We start from the raw sequence: 19,432 nt of genomic DNA, 5'->3' as shown, positions 1-19,432 counted from the left end.
ATGCAAATCGATAGGTACGTAAGGTGGGGCTAATTGGTGTGTGTATTTCGAAAGACAATTGTGGCCGACTCAATGAATACAGCCATCACCAAAATGGCAAAATGTTACAAAAATACAGCCATTGGCTGAAGGAAATATAGAAGCACCGAGTGGCTAACTGACGATGACCGTCAGTTATGCCTATAATTAACAAAAGACAAATTTATTCATTTCTTATTTATTGAATGAAAATTTAATAAAACACTTAAAATATATTCTTCTTTTAACAACTCTTTTACACCTACTCCATTTCATAATTTATATTTATATTTTAATTTAATCAATAATTTCTTTGTTTATTTTGAGAAAATTATAAGAGTTTAAATTTATGGAGACATGAAGTATATAAAGAAGAAAATAAATTAAGATTTTAGAGTTTGTACGTATTTTATAAATGAAAATTTTCAAAATATATTTTGTTAGAAAATTTTTATTGGAAGATGGTTAATTTAAGTATATTGAGTATTTATTTTATATATTTAACTGGTGGTATTTTAAGGGGGAAAAAATTTCAAATGGGGTGTTGTAAAGGTTTAAAAGAGGTTAAAAGATTTAACAAGGGTCAGGGGCCTATTTTGTACAAATGGGCAAAAGGTAGGGTAATTTTGCACTTTAAAAAATATATTTTGAGTGCTCTAATATTATAGACACTCACTCGTTAAATAAAAAATATAAACTATAACTCAGTACACTGACTCAAAATAAATCCCAAACATATCCTTAACAATTCTCTCTCCTTTTGTATTTTTCCCTTTTGCACACCATGGCATCAATAACTTGAAAACTCCCCCTGGAAGACTGCTAACACCATTCACCGGTTTAAAAACTTTCTTTATTATGCCAATAACTTGCTCTTTCTCTCACTCATATCACCCATTGTTCGCTTTGCCTTTTTTTTTTTTTTTTCCTCCGCACCCCCAACTTTTTCCTTTGGGGTTTATTACCTACTGTATTAATAGAAACTCTTATTCTCATAAAATTTGTCATCTACAATTCGCTGTAATTTTGCATTACTTCTTGCACTTACTCTCTCATCAATACAATTTCTGTTTCTCACCCATGAAAGATCAAAAGATTAAAGGAAAAAAAAAAATTACAGAGTAGATTAGGAGCATCAGGATGATGGTTCCCACAAGCAACAAGAGAAGAGACGGTGGCCAAGGTAAGAAGGAAGCTCATCTGCCGCTGAGTTGGTTGATAGTGCTATTGCACCTTGATGTACAGCCACCCTGATGAACCAGTGTACAGATGTTTGAAGTTCTCATGCACATTCTTAGGCAACGCACAGAAATGACCCAACTGGCTGATGACTTCCAGTTGAACCCACAATTAACAAGCCATTTCCCTGAGAGTAGAGTTATCCTCTTAGGATTTTTGAATTGATTTACCAATCAAAAGAAATAATTCAAGAGAAACCGTGCAGAGGTGAAATTCTGAAGAGAAACCTTCAGCTTCACTTGGGAAAGGGAATAAAAAAAAGGCAACCTAATTCTCCTGGGCAAAAAAGAAAAAACAAGGATTTAAGAGAGAAGAAACAAACTCGAAACTTAACTGTGTGTTCATCTAGCGCTATTCAAGAAGATCAACATATTTGCAAAATAAACAAAAACAAAATCACTATAACAACAACTTGAGTAAAAACAACAAAATGCTGCAAGAGTGTTGAATCAAATCTGAAGAGCCTCATGGCTGAACTTCCTCAAATGCAGTGGCACATGGAAAGAGAAATAGGCAAAAGATTTTATTGATTCATCAGGTTATTCTCAAATTCAAGTAAGGCATACATTTTTCAGTTTTAGATTTGTTTTCATTAAACATAATGAATACAATGCAGGCTAAGCATGATGTATAATGCAGATAAAAGTCGCTGAATCCTTTTAGTGACCATTCATTATTTGCTTTCTGGTGACACAAGAAAATGAACAAAAAGCAAGTTGTCCTGGTAACCTATATTTAACGACCTAAAACTGAACTCAAAAGTGATTTACCTTGGTCATTTGAGAAATCCTTGAAATTTTATCTTGCCTTGGTGTGCCTTAACAACTTTAGGAACCTTATGCTCATATTTTTTCACAATCCTTTCTATAAACTGTTTTTCAGTCATTTTGAACATATATGTAAGGCTAAAATCTTCCGTTATCACCTTGTTTGACATCAAAAGTTGCAGAACAGAGCACCTTGGCAAAATCCTCTTCTCCAAGCTAAAAAGTAAGAGATATGGGTGCTTGGAAATAATTAAAGGCTCCATGCTCAATTTGTTCACATAGCAATCCATCAACTTGCTTATCTTCTGCTCAGATACGATCATAAACATAGGTTGCCTTCTAAATGCTGAATAAACTTCATCCTTAGTCAAACCAAAATTCATATAAGCTTCCAACTTTTTCTCCCAAAGTGCTTTACTCATTACAGCCATAGAACGGATGGCTAATACAAATAGCAGATTAGTTGGGTCAAAACCCAATTTCTTAACTTCGTCAATGATCTTATTAAGACGAGCAGTACTTTGAAGCAGTGTCCTTGGTTGAATTAACATCAATTTCACAACTAATGATTTTGGTACACCATGATTTACCAAGATTGCTATGTTAGGCTCAAGCACTTTTTCAATATCGTATTCAAGTACGAGACAGCCAGCCCTTATTGCTTTTAGGACATTCTCATCAGTGTCAAGAACACGCCTAAGGATCTCAATACAAGGAATGATGTGATTTTCCAGACTCCTCTCTAAAATATATGGCTGTGAAGACAAAAATTTTGCCATTTGAAGCTCTGCAAAGCCCAGGGACTTGAAAAATTCCAACTTTGGCTTCATACATTTTTTGAGATTGTACACATAGAATTTAGGACGTTTCACGGTGATACTTTTAATCTGGCTGTCACTAAAACCATTAGTCCTAAAGAACTCAACTGTAGCATATGCATCACTTTCAAGAACCCTGTGTTCTTTATTCAGCATTTCAGCTAGATTAGCACCAGTAATCCCCAAGGACTTGAACAACTTCAAATTGGGCTCAAGGGTATCGCCCAAATCACCCGAAGGGCGTTTTGTAACGAAGTTGTTGATTTGGGACCGAGTCAATCCATGGGTTCTCAGTAACTTCAAAACTGAGTCAATCTTGTCGGTGGTGTCAACACGAAGCTTCTCGGAAGCTGAAACGGCTGATTCTAATGAAAACCCACATGATTTTTGGAGGTCAGAGACAGTGAGAGGTTGTGTGCAAGTGATTTTATCAAGTTCTGTAACGGGTCTGTGAGAAAATGCCGAAAACGAGTTACCATAGCCAAGTGGTGAAGCTATTGGCTTAACATTTAACAATTCTGGGCGAATCAAGCGAATCATTGTAACAGAAGCAAAGAGTTACTAATTATATAAAGAATAATTACCCGTTTACTGATGATTGTGACAGTGAATGTAGTTGAAGCAATGTCTTCTTTTCTCCCTCGTCTCTGCTCTTATTTCAAAATTTTGTGCGTGCTGCGGCTGCCTACAAGAATTGCTTGAATCTGTGAAGTAAAACATATTGACGATGGGAGGTTTAGGCCGAGGGAGCCCAACTCCATTTTTTTGGGCCATTCAATTTGGGCTCTAAGGCCCTTTTATGCTGGGGTTTAGCACTTTAGCTTCATATTTGATATGAATAATTTAGTAGTTATGAATACTTATTCAATCGTTTTTTTTTTTACTTATTTTTATTGTTTGATTTTATTTTGAGAAGATATTTTAAAGATTACATAAGTTATTTTATATTTATTAGTAAAAATTTAAATTTTAGATTTTTATTAGAGGTTGGAGGATTTTTTTCAAAAATGATAAATTGTCTAAAATGTTCATTATATATTTTATTCTTTGCAGGACATAATTTTAAAAGTTTATCTATCATATTAATTTTTCAATTAGTAATAAAATTTTTGATTGAAAACTAAATAATTAAATTTTATTAGTAAAAAAATTACTTACAAAACTATATTTGAATAAGATTTATTTGAAAATTTGTATAAAATTAAAAATATTTATGTGAGAAATATAACCTTTTTTTTTCCAACCATGATTAGGGTTTAAAAAACTCGGCTATGACTTAAGAAGTATAACATTATTCTCAAGTAGTATAAGATTATTCAAAACTAACTCGATCACAACTTAATTTTAGTTGTTTGAGGCGACATTAACGTTTTGCTTTGAACTAATTTTCTTTTGATCACCAATGAACATTTGAAACTTAATAAGTTTTTTCACCATTCATCTATTTTTTTAACACTAAAAAAAATTTATAAAAAATGAAGTACACATTTGCCACATTGAAATTAACCTATAACTAATAATTTGTTTGCATAAAAAATACTTTTGAACTCTACATATCAAACAGTCCGTTGGATAGCAATTCCTGAATGTTTTGAACCTATAAACAAACACGCACACAAAAAAAAAAAAAAGAAAAAAAAATTACATTTGCTAGGAGCACTTTAATGTATATATAACAAATGAGTAATAATACAGTCACAAACTCTTGTATAAACTGACGTGTCATTAATTCATTGGTTGAATGAAAATATAAAATAAAAAAATAAACCATGTAGGCCAAGTAATATTTAATTCAATCAATTTTATCGTGCTATATCAGTTTGTACGAAAGAAGTTTGTACAAGAGTTTGTGGTTATATCATTATTCTTGACAAATTACACAACAAAGTAAATATATAAATTATTAAAAAAAATTAAAATATATTTTTAAATCTAAACTTGTGCTAAACTAGAACTAAAACCCTAGCCCTTAAAATTTGGGCTGAAATGTGGGTGAATACGGGTCAACCCGTTTTAGAGCACAGCAAAACAAGCTATAAAAATTCTAATACCTTAAAACCCTAAATCTGCTCTGAATCTCGCTCTCCCGCTACACCTCTAAAGAAAGAAAAAGGGAGGCTTTCACTCAGCGGGACCGGGTAGCTGCAACACCTGGCGAATATATTGCTTCTGTGTTCGTCATTCGTTTGTGCGTTTCATATTTCGAGCCGCTTCAATGGCTCTGTATTTGTTGTACGAGACGGCTTCTGGTTACTCTCTGTTTTTGGCTCATGGTCTCGACCAAATCGGGCAAAACACTGAGGCTGTTCGAAGCTCCATTTCCGATATGAACCGCTTCGGTAAAGTCGTTCAGCTCACGGCCTTTCACCCATTCGAGTCCGCTCTCGATGCTCTTAATCAGTGCAACTCTGTTTCTGAAGGTGACTTTGCTCAGCACCTCCTAGATTCAATATCTCTCTTTTAGTTGAGTGACATGCCTTATTCATGCTCATTCTGTTTCATCACCTGTTTAAATTAATGTTAGCGGATGTTCCATTTATTGTATTAGGTTAATAGAATACACTGTTTGTTGGCATGTTTCGTTTTCCACTTCACAAGGCATTCTTTTGAGGTTGTTGCTGCATGTCTCTTTATGCTCAAGTTTCACTGAAACTGTTTCAGTGGCTTGTTTTTGCTTTTGTTCAGTTCTTTTTGGCTTTTAGCTTCTAATATTTGGTTGCTGAGGTAGATCTAGTACGCCAGTTAAATTGCTTTTTCTTGTGCAAAGTATGAGTTTATCTGGCCTGGTTTATGTTGTGTTCGTTTGCATGTGGTTAAAACTAAAAAATTCACTAGATGAAGATTTTCATGCAGCACATGTTTCTCCGATTTTGTTTTAGTTTTAACCAAAGTTATCTATTTTGATTTTCTCAAAGTTATCTAAATGTTATACTCAGTTTGATTCAACTTGTGTGTTCAACCTTGGCCTAGCATAGCATCTAACGGTGTGGGTTTGCAGGGCTTATGACCAATGAATTGAGGAACTTTTTGGAGCTTAATCTCCCAAAAGTTAAGGAAGGAAAGAAGGCAAAATTTAGTTTGGGAGTATCCGAGCCTAAGATTGGGTCCCATATATTTGAGGAGACTAAGATTCCTTGTCAAAGCAATGAGTTTGTTCTTGAACTTCTTCGTGGTGTGCGTCTGCATTTTGATAGGTTCATTAAGGACTTAAAGGTTTGCCTTTCCCCTTCTATGTACTTTTCTTTGTTAATTTTTGAAGGAATGACGGTGGTTTTCTCATAAAGATACTGTCTATCTATCTCTCAACTTTCATAGCCTGGTGACTTAGAAAAAGCTCAGCTTGGTTTGGGGCACAGTTACAGCAGAGCAAAGGTGAAATTCAATGTCAACCGAGTTGACAATATGGTTATTCAAGCAATTTTTCTTCTGGATACTCTTGACAAGGATATCAATTCCTTCTCCATGCGTGTGAGGTTTGTTACGACCATCCCTAATTATTATTTTAATTCAAAGTTATATGCCTTGAAAAATAAAGTTAATCTATCATTATCTATGGAAACAAAATTGTAGGCTTTCTCTTGTAATTTAACCTTGTCAACTTTATCTATTAACTTTAAAGAATTTGGAGTTTGGAGTTTGCTGTTGTATAAAAAAGATGCTGGTTTTTCAATTTTCCTTACTGAAAACTTGTTCTCTGTTTTATAACTTCCTGCAGGGAGTGGTACTCATGGCATTTCCCTGAATTAGTCAAGATTGTCAATGACAACTATCTCTATGCCCGAGTTGTAAAACTTATAGAGGACAAGTCAAAGTTGACTGATGACATGGTCCCGGCTTTAACAGACATACTTGGGGATGAAGACAAGGCCAAGGAGATTGTGGAGGCTGGCAAAGCATCAATGGGTAATTTAACTTTTTCATATTGCATGTCAAAGTTAAAATACTCTTGTGATATTGCATGTCAAACTTAGCATTTTTAGCTTTCACTTTTTTCCCCGCTTGCAGGACAGGATTTGTCTGCAGTTGACTTAGTTAATGTCCAGATGTTTGCTCAAAGGGTGATGGACCTCTCTGAGTACAGGAAGAAACTTTATGAGTATCTGGTTACTAAAATGAATGATATTGCACCCAATTTGGCCTCCTTGATTGGTGAAGTTGTTGGGGCTCGGTTGATTTCTCATGCTGGTAGTCTCACAAATCTGGCTAAGTGTCCATCTTCTACCCTTCAGATCCTTGGTGCTGAGAAAGCACTCTTCAGGTGTTTTACTCTATCAATTGGGTTGCTTGTAAATTTTTGTGAAAATTAGAATTGGAATTGAAATGGCTTTGAATTTCAAGAACCTATTTCCAGTTGATTTTTCATTTTCAAAAGCTATTATTTATACTGTTACTTTGATTGTGAGCTGATGTATTTGCTATTAAGAGATTTCCTAATTGCTTTTAAGTTCTCATATGATTCATGAAATTTTGTTTTCAGAGCATTAAAAACTCGAGGAAACACACCAAAGTATGGTCTGATTTTCCACTCATCTTTCATTGGTCGAGCTTCTGCCCGGAACAAGGGCCGTATGGCTCGATACCTTGCAAACAAGTGTTCTATTGCATCTCGCATTGACTGTTTTGCAGGTAACTTCTGTTATTATGATAAATTATTCTGTCTAGTACTTCACTATTTTCCTTTTAAATTAACTTTGTTTCATCTTCTTTTGCTTCAGAAAAAAACACTACCATTTTTGGGGAGAAACTTCGTGAACAAGTTGAAGAGCGGCTGGACTTTTACGATAAGGGAGTTGCACCTCGTAAAAACATTGATGTGATGAAAGCTGCAATTGAAAGCACTGAAAACAATGGTGGGCATAGACTTAAAACTGTTCATTTTTCTTTCCTTACAAATTCAATTGAAATATACGGTTGGTCATTGAAAAGATGTACGGATGGGATACAGTCTGGATGCTTCATGCTTAGCTTCACATGCATTTGGCCTTCAAAAACATTCTGGCCCTTAGGCTTTGATCGGAAGGTTTTTAATTGTTGTTAGCATGCTGACTTTCTGCAATATTCTTTTCAGCTTCATGGTATTTAACTAATTATTTTAATGCAGTTATAACTACTTTCTCAAATGCAGATACAGAGATGAAAGAAGCAGCAACAGATACTTCGGGAAAGAAAAGCAAGAAAAAGAAATCGAAATCTGAGATTGCGGTGGATGGTGAACCTATGTCTGCGGATAAAGTTGCTGCTACAAATGGAGATGCTTCAGAGGAACCTAAATCCGAGAAAAGGAAGAAAAAGAAGGATAAGCGAAAATTAGATGAGGAGCCAGCAGAGGATTTGAATGGAGTCAGTGGTGTTGATGCTCATGAAGATGGAACAGCCAAGAAGAAGAAGAAGCAGAAGAAGACGGCCGAGGATAACGACGAGGATGTGCAAGCCAAAAGCGAGAAGAAAAAGAAAAAGAAGTCAAAAAGCGAAGATGGTGACGAGTAAAAGCCTGTTTTCAGTGTTGATATCTACTGCAATTTTTATGTTGGGTTTTGATGTCTACAAGATGTTAGTTGTAGAAATGGGATCATCTTTCTGTAGCCTGTAGGGAGCCCAGCAGAAATTGGGCTCTGTGCTTTGAGATGATTTGTCCAAATATTCAACTTCTATCTTAGTTTCTGTCTGTTTCCATCATCATGTTCCAGTTAGGTTTTTGATTGTAGTAGCAAAAACTGGTATTATCATGCCATCAAGTGAATTGCCTATGGCCTTTTTTGCACGCGTCTTTTGACATGCCAATTACCAGCCCACTTGACATGTTTCTAAGTTGCACTGGCAAACTCTTCGGTCGTCTTTTTTCATGTTTCTTAATTCTTAGGGTGACGCTATTTAAATTCATCAAGATAGTCATGATACCCATTTACTTAATGACCATACAAGAATATTAAAAATTTAAAAGTTTACTTAATAAATCTATTTCAATACCTAAAATTTCCTTAATTTATATTATCATAATTTGAGCCTTTTCTCCGTCTCTTTTTTCCACAATTTCTTGCCTTCTATCAGTCACTTTTTTTTTTAATCCAAAGTCTCCATTTTTACCTTTTTTTTCTTGAATTTTAAACGTAATTTATTTCAAAATGTGTGTAAGATTAAAGAAACAATAACTAATAAGATTGTTATTATGCTAAATATTCAAGTACTTCACAGTTTACCAATTTTGGCATGGACTTTCATTTTCATATGTAGAACTCCTAACCGAGGAGATAGCAATTTATTGTTGAATCAAAAGATATTTGAAGAAAAATTTGAATGAAATCGAGAGTCCTGTACGGCTGTACCAGCTAGAAACTTTTGGCCAAATTCAATTACTAAACAAATGCGGTGAATCTTTATATCAATAAGTGTAGATGAGGTAAGTGTAATAAATTTAAAGAAAGATGAGTCCCGTAAATTGGGGAAAAAAAAAATCCAAATTTGGTTTGGAGATGAGAGTGAATAATATACTTTTTTTTCATTTAATCATTTGTTTCTGTAATTTAACTAAGGACATTTTTGTAATAAAAAAATAATTAAAAAATGGATATAATGAATATTTTGATGAGTTGAAAGAATCTCACCTTAATTTTTATGATGCGTCAATACTCAAAATGAACTCCTTGACATCTATGCCATTAGTTAGAATCATGAGATTTATTGAGAAAAATAATAGGATTAATGTCACCTGGGTGACACATTTTTCAACAATTATAAAAAAGATGATACATGTCTTAAAGATAGGCGCTCAAGTGATTAAACATTGACTTTCTCTATTAACCGTAACGAAGCAAAGGCAAAATCAAAATAATTGATACAAAAAAAAAATTCAATATTTATAAAAAAAAGTGATAAATGTTTTAAAAATAAACACACAAGTAATGCTCCGTTAAATTCGTTAAAATTAACGGATTTGATATTAAAAATTAAATTGATGGTTTTGCCCCCCCATTAGTTGATTCATAATTTTAAATTTTTATACAGAAATAATTTTTATATGAAAGTTTATTTCAACAACACACCATTAGATTTGCAAAGAAAATGGAAGAAAGAAGAAGACTACTCCTCAGTGTCTCTCTCTGTCTTTTTTCTTTTTCCTTTTTCCTTTTACCTTCTTCTTCTTTGTCTTCTCTCTCTCTTTTTCCTTTTCCCCTATTCTTCTTCGTCTTCTTTGTTTCTTCTTCTCTGGTTCTTGTTCATCTTTTTCTCCTCCATTTCTAACGCTAAAAGTTATTTCTCTATAAAAAATTTTAAATCAGCTAATGAGGGACAAAATCATCGATTTAATTTTTAGTACCAAATTTGTTAATTTTAACAATAAACTTAATAAAGTACCACTTTGTACTTATTTTTAAAAGGTGATAAATATCGAAACAAGTGTCATTTAGGTGCCATCAACCCATATTTAAACAAAGTCACAGGGGTAAGAACATTATTTCATAATAAGGCAACCAATACTTGGCAAAAGTTAATGACTTGTCACTTACCTGCCTGATTTAAAAACATATTACCTTTTTGATAATAATTAAAAATATGTGACACCCTCCTGACATTAATCCAAAATAATATTATATATATTAGGGAATTGTTCAAAAACTCATTACTAAGTCAAGGGAAGAGAGCCACCTAATCTTGTTTTTTTACTGAATTAATTCATAGAATGAAGTGATAACTAGGAAAATTAAACCTAGTTATAAAATTTTCAGTACATTATTTTATTTGAGTCAAAATTTGCGTTTCTAGAATTTGCCTAAATAACAGATTCAATGTCAAAATCTAGCGTCTATAACACTTAAAATACCAAAAATAGTCACAAACTGTCAAGTCATTTAAGAGGGAACACGGGCCAAAGTCCAAGGACAGAACAGTCAAATGACAAATGCCGGTAAGACCAACCACACGCAGCTTGAGTTTGAAGCATTGGAAGGTCCGAAGGCTCTGAAGCAAGCACCTACCCTTTTTCATTCAAACGCAAAAATCAAATCAAAATCAGACTCTCTCTCTCTCTCTCTCTCTCTCTAATATCCGTCCAAAGAGGGAGGAAAACCCTAAACGGCACCGTTTGCAAAAATGGCGAGCAGTTCAGCGGCGAACCTGGAAGATGTGCCGTCGGTGGATCTCATGACTGAGCTCCTCCGTCGCATGAAGTGCGCCTCCAAGCCAGACAAGCGCCTCATTCTCGTTGGTATCTCTTACTTCTCTCCTTGTAATTCATGCAGATAATATTTCTCCGTTCCTTTTTTCTTCGAAACTTTCAGATCCGCAATTGAATTGTAGTTTCTGTCGAAAAGTTCGAATTTTGATTCTATCTATATGATTTAAAACCGAATTTTGATATTCCAAAAAACGAAAAAAAAAAACGAATTTTGGAAAGTTCAAATTCTGTTCGGTCGTGGTGGCTCGTAAGTTTTTTTTTTTTTCTCTCTTAATAGTTATTAAGTTAAACAGGAAGCTAACAAGCATTGTTACTTATTTAAGGTGTATAGAGTTTTGGTAGTTTACGAAGAGTACTGCTTGAGTTGGTATCCATGTCGGAAGGTCTACTTTGTGTTTCTGTTTAGTCGAAGAATACTATGGTTTCAATATGTGAATGACAGATTGAAATGAAACTGTAAACTCTGGCAGGCCTGTTTAGAGTGGGACTTGTTGCTCTTTTATTTTCTGTTTGCTGTATTTTAGTAACTTAGATTTTTCCCGCTAAAGTAATTAATGCAGTTGAATAACCAAAAGGGACAATTTTCTAATTCCTGGTGATTGAATGCAAATGTAGAGATGAGTTTGACTAATGATTCAAGTCATTAGTTAGATGTTTGTATCCATTAGATTATTGTCTGGTTGGCAGGCCCACCCGGATCAGGAAAGGGTACTCAATCGCCCATCATTAAAGATGAATATTGCTTGTGTCACTTGGCTACTGGTGATATGTTGAGAGCCGCTGTTGCTGCTAAAACTCCTCTTGGGATCAAGGCTAAGGAGGCTATGGACAAGGTCGGATTCTTTTATATTGTATGCCTCTTGTTAGTTGTTATGGTCAATAACGTGGTTCTTGTCTTTGATGCTAAGAGGATATTTTATAATGGTTTTGCAGGGAGAACTTGTTTCTGATGACTTGGTTGTTGGTATCATAGATGAAGCAATGAAGAAACCTTCTTGTCAGAAAGGTTTCATTCTTGACGGGTTTCCCAGAACTGAGGTCCAAGCTCAGAAGGTATCACCTTCTTCAACATGTCGATTAGCATCTAAATGTATTTGAGTGTGCATCTGTGTTTCAATGTTCAGTCAAGTTGTATGAGCTTCTAACTATGCTGTCAATTACCATCTATATGCAGCTGGACGAGATGCTTGAGAAGCAGGGAAAAAAAGTTGATAAGGTTCTCAACTTTGCTATTGATGATGCGGTTTTGGAAGAGAGGATTACTGGTCGCTGGATCCACCCTTCGAGTGGCAGGACCTACCACACAAAATTTGCACCTCCCAAGGTTCCTGGTGTTGACGATGTAAGTCAATGTAAATCATTCTCCCATAATTCGTCTGTTTTTCTAATCAATTGGTTGTATAGCTCAAGCACAAGTAATTTATAATGAAACTTGTTGATTTCATGGCAATTTGGTTCAAATGAATGTTGTTCATATATGTATCCCCCTAGTGGCTTCTATGATATTTTATTGACCAACGCTTGACTACTCTCCTCTTTTTAGGTAACTGGAGAACCTTTGATTCAACGTAAAGATGACACTGCAGCTGTTCTCAAGTCAAGGCTGGAAGCTTTCCACAAGCAAACTGAACCGGTATACTTTCTGTCTGCTTTGTTATTTTCCTTTTGGTATAATGTCTTATTATGTACCATAGTTAATGATTCAATTGTTGCTTTAATCCTTCTATGCTGCTTACCCATTAGATGCAGTTTACTTGAAATCATAAGCTGTTTCTGCTCACTATTACGTCAAAAGTTTTTGGTGGTTTTTGTGAAATCATAAATAGCAGTTACCTCTTCACTATTCCCGCATATAATTCCCCTAGGACCCTCACAGTTCAGTCCAACACATGTTTTTGTTGTGCCACTAGTTACTCTAACTAATTGTGCCCACTTTTTGAGATTTATTTATTTATCCTTTCCTTTTCTAATATACTTTCAGGTAATTGATTATTACTCCAAAAAGGGCATTGTTGCACAACTACATGCTGAGAAGCCTCCTCAAGAAGTTACATCTGAGGTGCAGAAAGCACTTTCCGCATGATGTGGGCTACAACTGAGGTTCATTATATGGTTCATTTAAATTTATCAGCAGATGAAACATCTGAGAACTTTCTTATTCTTTTTTTTTTGGCTCACGTGTACTTGATATACTGTTGAACATGCTGATCCATTGATGTCCGTTGCTATTTTGACTTCGGATATTGCGGCTGTCCTTTCTTGAGTTGATAAATAACTGATTTACCTTCAAATAAGAACATCACAGGTTTTAGAGTTAAATCTCAATTGCTTTATTTATTTCTGTCCCTCACCTTTTCTGTTTATCAAAGCTGCAGGTGCTATATATATTACTGCCCAATGCACATGGTTGTATTACAGAATTTTTATTTAGCGCGGTGACTAAGCATCCATACCTGATCTAGCTGTATTTTCATTTAGTCATTTGTATGAATTTTCATCAAAATTTATCAACTAATTCAGGTTGATCCTGGTTCTGAATATGTGCGTGCAGAGGTTGATTAGCAAAAGTTTGCATGACGGTCAGTCATCTAACCTCGCGATGTTCCAACAGCAACTTGCCACTACCAGTAGATTTCCATTAGAATTCGATGCTTGCCATCCACAAAACCTAACAATAAATCTGCCTAGAGATTACTGTGAAAAATAATGGCCATAGAACTCACATGGTTTTGACGCAGAAGCCTAACGTAGATACAAAGAATATCATATTACCACCCAAATGATGTGATTTAAAGGGCAAGAAACACGTTATAAGTGTTTTATTTTGATAAAATACTTATTAGCACGGACGACAAAGGATCCCCTGATCCAATAATTCTACAGTAGTCATGATATTTGATTTTATACAGCACAACGATTGCTCAGTAATGTAGCATGTATTACATCAGCGAAAACCAATAGAATAAGCAGCTGTTGAACAGTCTGCCGAGTAATAAGAAACGGAGATCTACATATCAACCTTGATCTTCGCATCAAGCTCAGAGAACTCTTGGAAGAAGGCCTTGAAATGCTCATATGAATGCTTCACATCATCAACAGCACACATTTCTCTTATACTGTGCATTGATAACTGCGGGGCACCCACATCAACTGTACGAATGCCAACGCCACTTGCTAAGATGGGGCCAATAGTTGAACCACAAGCCATGTCATTGCGGACCACAAAATCCTGCATTCATAGAAGTTTCTCTTAGATGATCAGTTCATCCACAGGATGAATTTGCAACGAGCAGTATTCTAGTTCTTCTATGTACATCATGTTCCCAAACTCTAATTCCTAAAACAATGCCTTGAGGCACAACTGGAAATTAACAAGATTGTGCTTCCATGTCAATGGTACAGCCTACACTCATCATTTCCTACATGGGATGAGTTTTAGGACTCAAGTAGAATTAGGGATGGTAATTCAACCCGGACTCGGACCGGACCCAGATGAAACCCGGATTTTTCGGACCAGGTTCAACCCGTACCAAGTTAAATAAATCTAGTATCCATATGCCATTTTCAAAACCCGCATATATCCGAGTCCAGTTCCAGATTTAGGTGAACCCGTATATCTGAAATCTGGACCTGGATATTTATTAATTTTAATATTAATTTTTTAAAATTATTTTTAATATAAATAGGAAAAAAAAAGCTCAAATGGTACCCTAGCTCATTTACACTTTCACAGCCGCAACAACCATTTCCTCTCTCAGTCCCTCTTTAGTTTATCTTCATCAAATCATCGTTTTCACCTTCGCGGTTGTTCATCATCATCATCACCAACCGTTGTTTCCTTGTCTTCTTTGGCGCGACCGGTAACCAACAGTGATGCGACTGTTCATCATCATCATTATTTATAGTTTATTTAATTTTGAAATATTTTTTAATTGTTGGCTGTGATTATTCACTCATCCGGAGTGCTTTCACTTTCTTCTCTCTTTTGCCTACTCATCTCAACTTTCTCTTTCTGTCTTTCATCTGTTCTCTGCATGGACTATAAAAAGTTACATCAATTCTGTACTGCCCTTTCTCTTCCCGAGGAAGAAGGCTAGGTAGTTGCTATTGAGGGGAGTGCACACGATGCTGGTGTACATAGATTAGAACAGTGCTTGGTGGAGGAAGTTTTAACAAATAAGGCAATCCACTGCGAAGGGTTCAAAACGGTCACTCAACAAATCTGGAGAACTACTCACAAGTTGAAAACTGAACATCTTGGTTGTTGCTGTTAATAGATTAGAGTGCTGGAAACGTGATCGATTTGATTCAAATGCAGCAATAATGATGATGATATTGAACCAAGAATTGAATGAGTTGATTTGTATTTAGTTTGTTTAAAACCTAAATTTGTACTTGATTTGCTAAAATCCTAGATTTGTATTTCTATTTGATTTTTCAGTTGAATTTAGTTTTTTTTTTCAATTGGATTTATCAATCCGGGTTGAAAACCCACAATCCGGGAATCCGGATTTTTCCGGGTTGAACCCGGAGTGGAAAAAGGCGGGTTTATTTCCAAGTCCGGTAAAGAAAATATGCGTCCGGGTTCGAATCCAGAAAGGCTAAACCCGCACCCACACCCGCACCCGAATTTTGCCATCCCTAAATAGAATAAAGCACTAATTCCCTGTTTTGGTGATAATTCGGTTCCAACACCTAACCGGTTCACTTTACCCTCATTTTTTTCTCAAACTTCGAGATCTAAGCTCAAGATCTACCATAATTTGTTGGCAACCATAAAATTATTAGAAGGGGGAACCCCACCTGGACAGGAAGGTTATGCTTTGAGGCTACCTCCCTAAAAACAAAGGATGTCACGGCATTGGTTGCATAGCGTTGATTTGCATTGTGCTTGATGACAAGTCCTCCATGCAACTTTGGCTGATGATTGTCTTCATGTTTGTCCTGAGAAATAAATAATCCATGTTATCTAAAAAAAAGTAGAATAAAATGAAACACGGAATAACAAATGCTTGGCACAGGGAACAACATACCATATAATTAGGGTGTAGGGCATGTGCCATATCAGCAGAAACAAGGAAACTCCTCTGGATTGCCTTCTCAATCAGCTGGGAAGAGAACATGCACAACAATATTTAGAGCATAGTACAAGGAGGGTGGCAAACATGCTTGTTTTAATCATACTACCATTATTGCTAACAGCAGGACAACACAATAAGATGTTTCTAATAGCCCTTATCTAAGGGAACATGTTAGTAGACGACATTGAAGAAAAAAATAAAGAGTAGCCAAAAAGAGCGCAAGTGATCTCATTCCAATTGTAGCTATGTTTCTTAGTTTCATAATCATCAGAACAGAAAAACCTCCAATCAGCTAGGATTTGCTGTCATGACATGCTGAATCAATTTAGAATTTCATGGATAATGAGCTCATTTAAAATCAGATTACACTGGAGAGCAGCTTTAGATTTAGATTTGTGTAAAGTAAAAATAATGAACAAAAAGCAGCTAGGCACCCTGTAACTGGCCCTCTGAAGCCTCAAAATATCATATATATTAAGCACAACCGAAAAATACAAAATGGGCATGAAGCTGACCCCACCTTAGAATTTGAACAGAAGGAATTTGTGATTCGTGATAGAGCATCTAGCATGGCAGGTGATCCAGCTCCTTGAGCTGAATCTGATCCAACCTCCTCATGATCAAACAATGCCACCATTCTAACACCAATCTCATCCTCAAGGTCGCCTTCAGAAGATGTAGAATCTATCAATGCCTGAAATAATAAAAATGAACACTCAAGGAGATGACGACAATATGAGGGAAGGATGAAGGATGATGCCACAATATTTCATATTGGACTACACTTATAAATGATGAGAGGATGATGCAGAGTTTGATAATTGATAATAACGAGGCCATCAGAAAGGTGATTAGAACCATTTATATCTCCTAAATCAACAACAATAAACAATACATCAAACAGATATGTTAAGATCTACAATTTAAAATGGGGATAGTGCACCACATTTCGCAAAACATTTCACTAACTCTCCCATGTACATATACCCTTAGCATCTTAGGAAAGGAAGATGCAAGCCAAAGAACTACTCATACCTTCAGAGAGCAGAATGACATGCAGAGATTGTCGAGCCTTCCTGAGAAAATGAATTCCTTCTTAATACCAGCTACTATACTTGGCTGAGTATCACATGCTTGCAATTCAAAATCACATATATCATCTGGTCTGCAGCCGATCTGACTTGCAATCATCTAAAGGTAAAAAGAGAAAGAATAAAATAATGTCATTTCTATTACTGTCCAAATTCCATACATCAATCAACTTAAATAGAAATTGCTTGTATCATCCACCCACCGAAAAAATAGTGATGGAAAAGAGGGACAAAAAAAGAGGAAAAACAAACCTGTAGCAGATGCGAATGATGCTTTGAGCTGTAAGTGTCTGTTCTTTCATTAGGGCTGTCTGTGACCACTTTATTAAGCTCCTCCTGTAAAAAAGTCATTAGTTGGATAAGAATAGGCAACATTTGATGAGTGCAGAGAATCCATCATTCTGAATATATAAAATCCAAGGGAGCTTCGCTTACTTTTTTTTTTTTAACTATTAAATAGCAAGTTGTAGATAAGTTGTAGCTAACAACAAATAAATCGCGCTCCCACATAAGGTTATTGAACCGAATAACCACAATAACACTCTCTTGCAACTGAAGTGATAAACTAGTTGTATGCTTTTATTAATATCTAAGGACCAATGTAAGGCAAGTTATAAACTTGTGCAATCTTTGTCCATGACCACTCAACAGAAGTTCATTCCAGCTTCTAGCAGATAAACATTCCAATACAGCAGAAGAACCTTAAACCAAGAGAAGCTTGCTAACCATTCGTTCAGATTTTAAATTCTAAATGGAACACTACAAAGTATCCGGTATGAATGACCTATAAGCTGAGAGCCTATTACTCCAATTCCACAAACGGTAATCATCAGAGGCAAATATATGTCTTATCACCAAAAAAAAAAAAAATGAGGCAAAGTTATGAATCAAATATATTAAACACAAAACAAGTATGGTGTATGAAGAATACCTTTATTGATGTTGCCAAGATGGGAACAAGATGACTCTGGGTGTTCACCTTAAATCCATCAGAATTAACATTCCTATTATCGAAACAGAGAAATTTATATTTCCTTAAACCCAAAGGATACGGAGGCAAAATCACCAAGCAACAAAGAGACTTATCTAAGTAGAGAACCTGTCCAAGTGAATTGCCAGTGTAGGAATTCGCATTATGGGTTCGTCAATTCTAACTAGTTTATGAGAATAGGGACCAGAACCATCTTTCCCTTCTCTAATTATCACCCTTCCTGCAACTGTCAAGTCACGGTCGAACCACGTATGCCACAAACCACCTCCATATGTTTGGACGCCAACCTCCAAATACCCACCTTTTGTTACCTAATAAATCCACCCACATTTAAAAACTAATTGAGTCATTTCCAAAATAAAGCACAAGATAGAAATAAAATTGTAGCTTTTCGAATAGAAAATCACCTTAGAAACAGGCTTCAGCTTTAGGCAAGGACTGTCAGTATGAGCACCGACTACATGGAATCCATTCCCAGCAACATATCTAAAGCATAAATTTTACCACATCGGCATAAAATCATAAGTAATGTAACTCCATTTAAAAATCCAAAAATTACAGCCTTTTAAGCTACTTTTCTTCAAATTTGTAAATACAAAAAAAAAAATCAAATTATATTAAAATAAACGAAAAATATTACTTTTTACCAACGGCGAAAGCGATGATCGTCGAATGATTTCTGGTGAAAAAGTATCTCTTGCCAACTTCCAATTCCCAATCTTCTCTCTCTGAAATCTGTTGATACCCCACTGTTTGCAGACGCCTCTTCGCCTCATCTGAAACATTTTTTTTGAAAAAAAAATCAAAATTAATTGGTTATTCAAGAATGAGAACACGCAAAATCGAATCCAAATGTCGAGTTTGTAAACGAAACTGAACGAAGGTGAATGGTGATTGATTACCGACGGCGTGAAAAGCGGTGGGTGAAGCGTTCAAGAAATGGAGGAAATCAGAGACGATCGAGTTCACCTCTTCGCCGTTTGCTTCTGCCTTTGCCTTTGCCATTGCCTCTCTTTCAGTTTGGTTCAGTGCAGTCTCAGTTTCTTCTTCAGAAGATCTCTCCTCTCCTGGAAATATATTAAATGATTGATAGCGTAAATAACACATGGATCCCCAAAATTGTTGTGATGCGTCAGATAAAGAAATAGTTTTTTTTTTCCATTTTAATTAATAAATAGGTCCTTAACCCACTAAAATGACTGAAATAATCTTTAGTGTTAACTAGTTACAATACAAATACAGGGCAACATCAAA

The 19,432-nt window shown here is 35.5% G+C and overlaps 4 protein-coding genes across 5 annotated transcripts; 2 read left to right on the top strand and 2 right to left on the bottom strand.

The window, feature by feature from the left end:
- Positions 1 to 955: 955 nt before the first annotated feature.
- Positions 956 to 3,515, bottom strand: LOC18048202 (transcription termination factor MTERF5, chloroplastic). Of its 2 annotated transcripts, none has more exons than XM_024186883.1 (2): positions 2,028 to 3,515; positions 956 to 1,533 (listed from the first exon to the last, which is right to left on the bottom strand). In XM_024186883.1, the coding sequence occupies exon 1, from the start codon at positions 3,380 to 3,382 to the stop codon at positions 2,033 to 2,035; it is 1,350 nt and encodes a 449-aa protein (XP_024042651.1). In that variant the 5' UTR covers positions 3,383 to 3,515; the 3' UTR covers positions 956 to 1,533; positions 2,028 to 2,032. The 2 variants fall into 2 exon arrangements, with proteins under 2 accessions (XP_024042651.1, XP_006440079.1); XM_006440016.2 differs by having other exon boundaries at positions 956 to 1,384.
- Positions 3,516 to 4,898: 1,383 nt separating this feature from the next.
- LOC18048201 (nucleolar protein 56) lies at positions 4,899 to 8,650 on the top strand. Its single transcript, XM_006440014.2, has 8 exons — positions 4,899 to 5,262; positions 5,841 to 6,055; positions 6,158 to 6,315; positions 6,558 to 6,745; positions 6,848 to 7,100; positions 7,320 to 7,468; positions 7,558 to 7,692; positions 7,968 to 8,650. The coding sequence occupies exons 1-8, from the start codon at positions 5,058 to 5,060 to the stop codon at positions 8,327 to 8,329; spliced, it is 1,665 nt and encodes a 554-aa protein (XP_006440077.1). The 5' UTR covers positions 4,899 to 5,057; the 3' UTR covers positions 8,330 to 8,650.
- A 2,069-nt stretch (positions 8,651 to 10,719) lies between these two features.
- LOC18048200 (adenylate kinase 4) lies at positions 10,720 to 13,334 on the top strand. The gene is made up of 6 exons (XM_006440011.2): positions 10,720 to 11,045; positions 11,703 to 11,848; positions 11,949 to 12,068; positions 12,190 to 12,357; positions 12,559 to 12,648; positions 12,997 to 13,334. The coding sequence occupies exons 1-6, from the start codon at positions 10,931 to 10,933 to the stop codon at positions 13,096 to 13,098; spliced, it is 741 nt and encodes a 246-aa protein (XP_006440074.1). The 5' UTR covers positions 10,720 to 10,930; the 3' UTR covers positions 13,099 to 13,334.
- Positions 13,335 to 13,566: 232 nt separating this feature from the next.
- Positions 13,567 to 19,325, bottom strand: LOC18048199 (probable aspartyl aminopeptidase). The gene is made up of 11 exons (XM_006440009.2): positions 19,081 to 19,325; positions 18,819 to 18,954; positions 18,586 to 18,664; positions 18,287 to 18,489; positions 18,119 to 18,191; positions 17,440 to 17,523; positions 17,132 to 17,287; positions 16,617 to 16,790; positions 16,049 to 16,123; positions 15,819 to 15,959; positions 13,567 to 14,244 (listed from the first exon to the last, which is right to left on the bottom strand). Exons 1-11 carry the CDS (start codon positions 19,283 to 19,285, stop codon positions 14,023 to 14,025), a joined length of 1,548 nt encoding a protein of 515 aa, XP_006440072.1. The 5' UTR covers positions 19,286 to 19,325; the 3' UTR covers positions 13,567 to 14,022.
- Positions 19,326 to 19,432: the final 107 nt, after the last annotated feature.

Source organism: Citrus clementina, unplaced genomic scaffold (assembly GCF_000493195.1).
Source record: "Citrus clementina cultivar Clemenules unplaced genomic scaffold, Citrus_clementina_v1.0 scaffold_3, whole genome shotgun sequence".
In the NCBI taxonomy this organism is placed as follows: Eukaryota; Viridiplantae; Streptophyta; class Magnoliopsida; order Sapindales; family Rutaceae; genus Citrus; species Citrus x clementina.
This window is presented reverse-complemented; position numbering and strand designations above follow the sequence as displayed.

Bases quoted from the DNA above. Each gene is read 5' to 3' on its own strand.
- LOC18048201 (XM_006440014.2), top strand. From the start codon at position 5,058: ATGGCTCTGTATTTGTTGTACGAGACGGCTTCTGGTTACTCTCTGTTT. The intron at 6,316-6,557 runs GTTTGTTACGAC...AACTTCCTGCAG, and splicing joins TCCTTCTCCATGCGTGTGAG to GGAGTGGTACTCATGGCATT. The intron at 7,693-7,967 runs GTGGGCATAGAC...TCTCAAATGCAG, and splicing joins TGAAAGCACTGAAAACAATG to ATACAGAGATGAAAGAAGCA.
- LOC18048202 (XM_024186883.1), bottom strand. From the start codon at position 3,382: ATGATTCGCTTGATTCGCCCAGAATTGTTAAATGTTAAGCCAATAGCT.
- LOC18048200 (XM_006440011.2), top strand. From the start codon at position 10,931: ATGGCGAGCAGTTCAGCGGCGAACCTGGAAGATGTGCCGTCGGTGGAT. The intron at 12,069-12,189 runs GTATCACCTTCT...ATCTATATGCAG, and splicing joins CTGAGGTCCAAGCTCAGAAG to CTGGACGAGATGCTTGAGAA. The intron at 12,649-12,996 runs GTATACTTTCTG...ATATACTTTCAG, and splicing joins TCCACAAGCAAACTGAACCG to GTAATTGATTATTACTCCAA.
- LOC18048199 (XM_006440009.2), bottom strand. From the start codon at position 19,285: ATGTGTTATTTACGCTATCAATCATTTAATATATTTCCAGGAGAGGAG. The intron at 18,665-18,818 runs GTAATATTTTTC...TTTATGCTTTAG, and splicing joins GCTTTCGCCGTTGGTAAAAA to ATATGTTGCTGGGAATGGAT. The intron at 17,524-18,118 runs GTATTCTTCATA...ACTTTTTTACAG, and splicing joins TCTTGGCAACATCAATAAAG to GAGGAGCTTAATAAAGTGGT.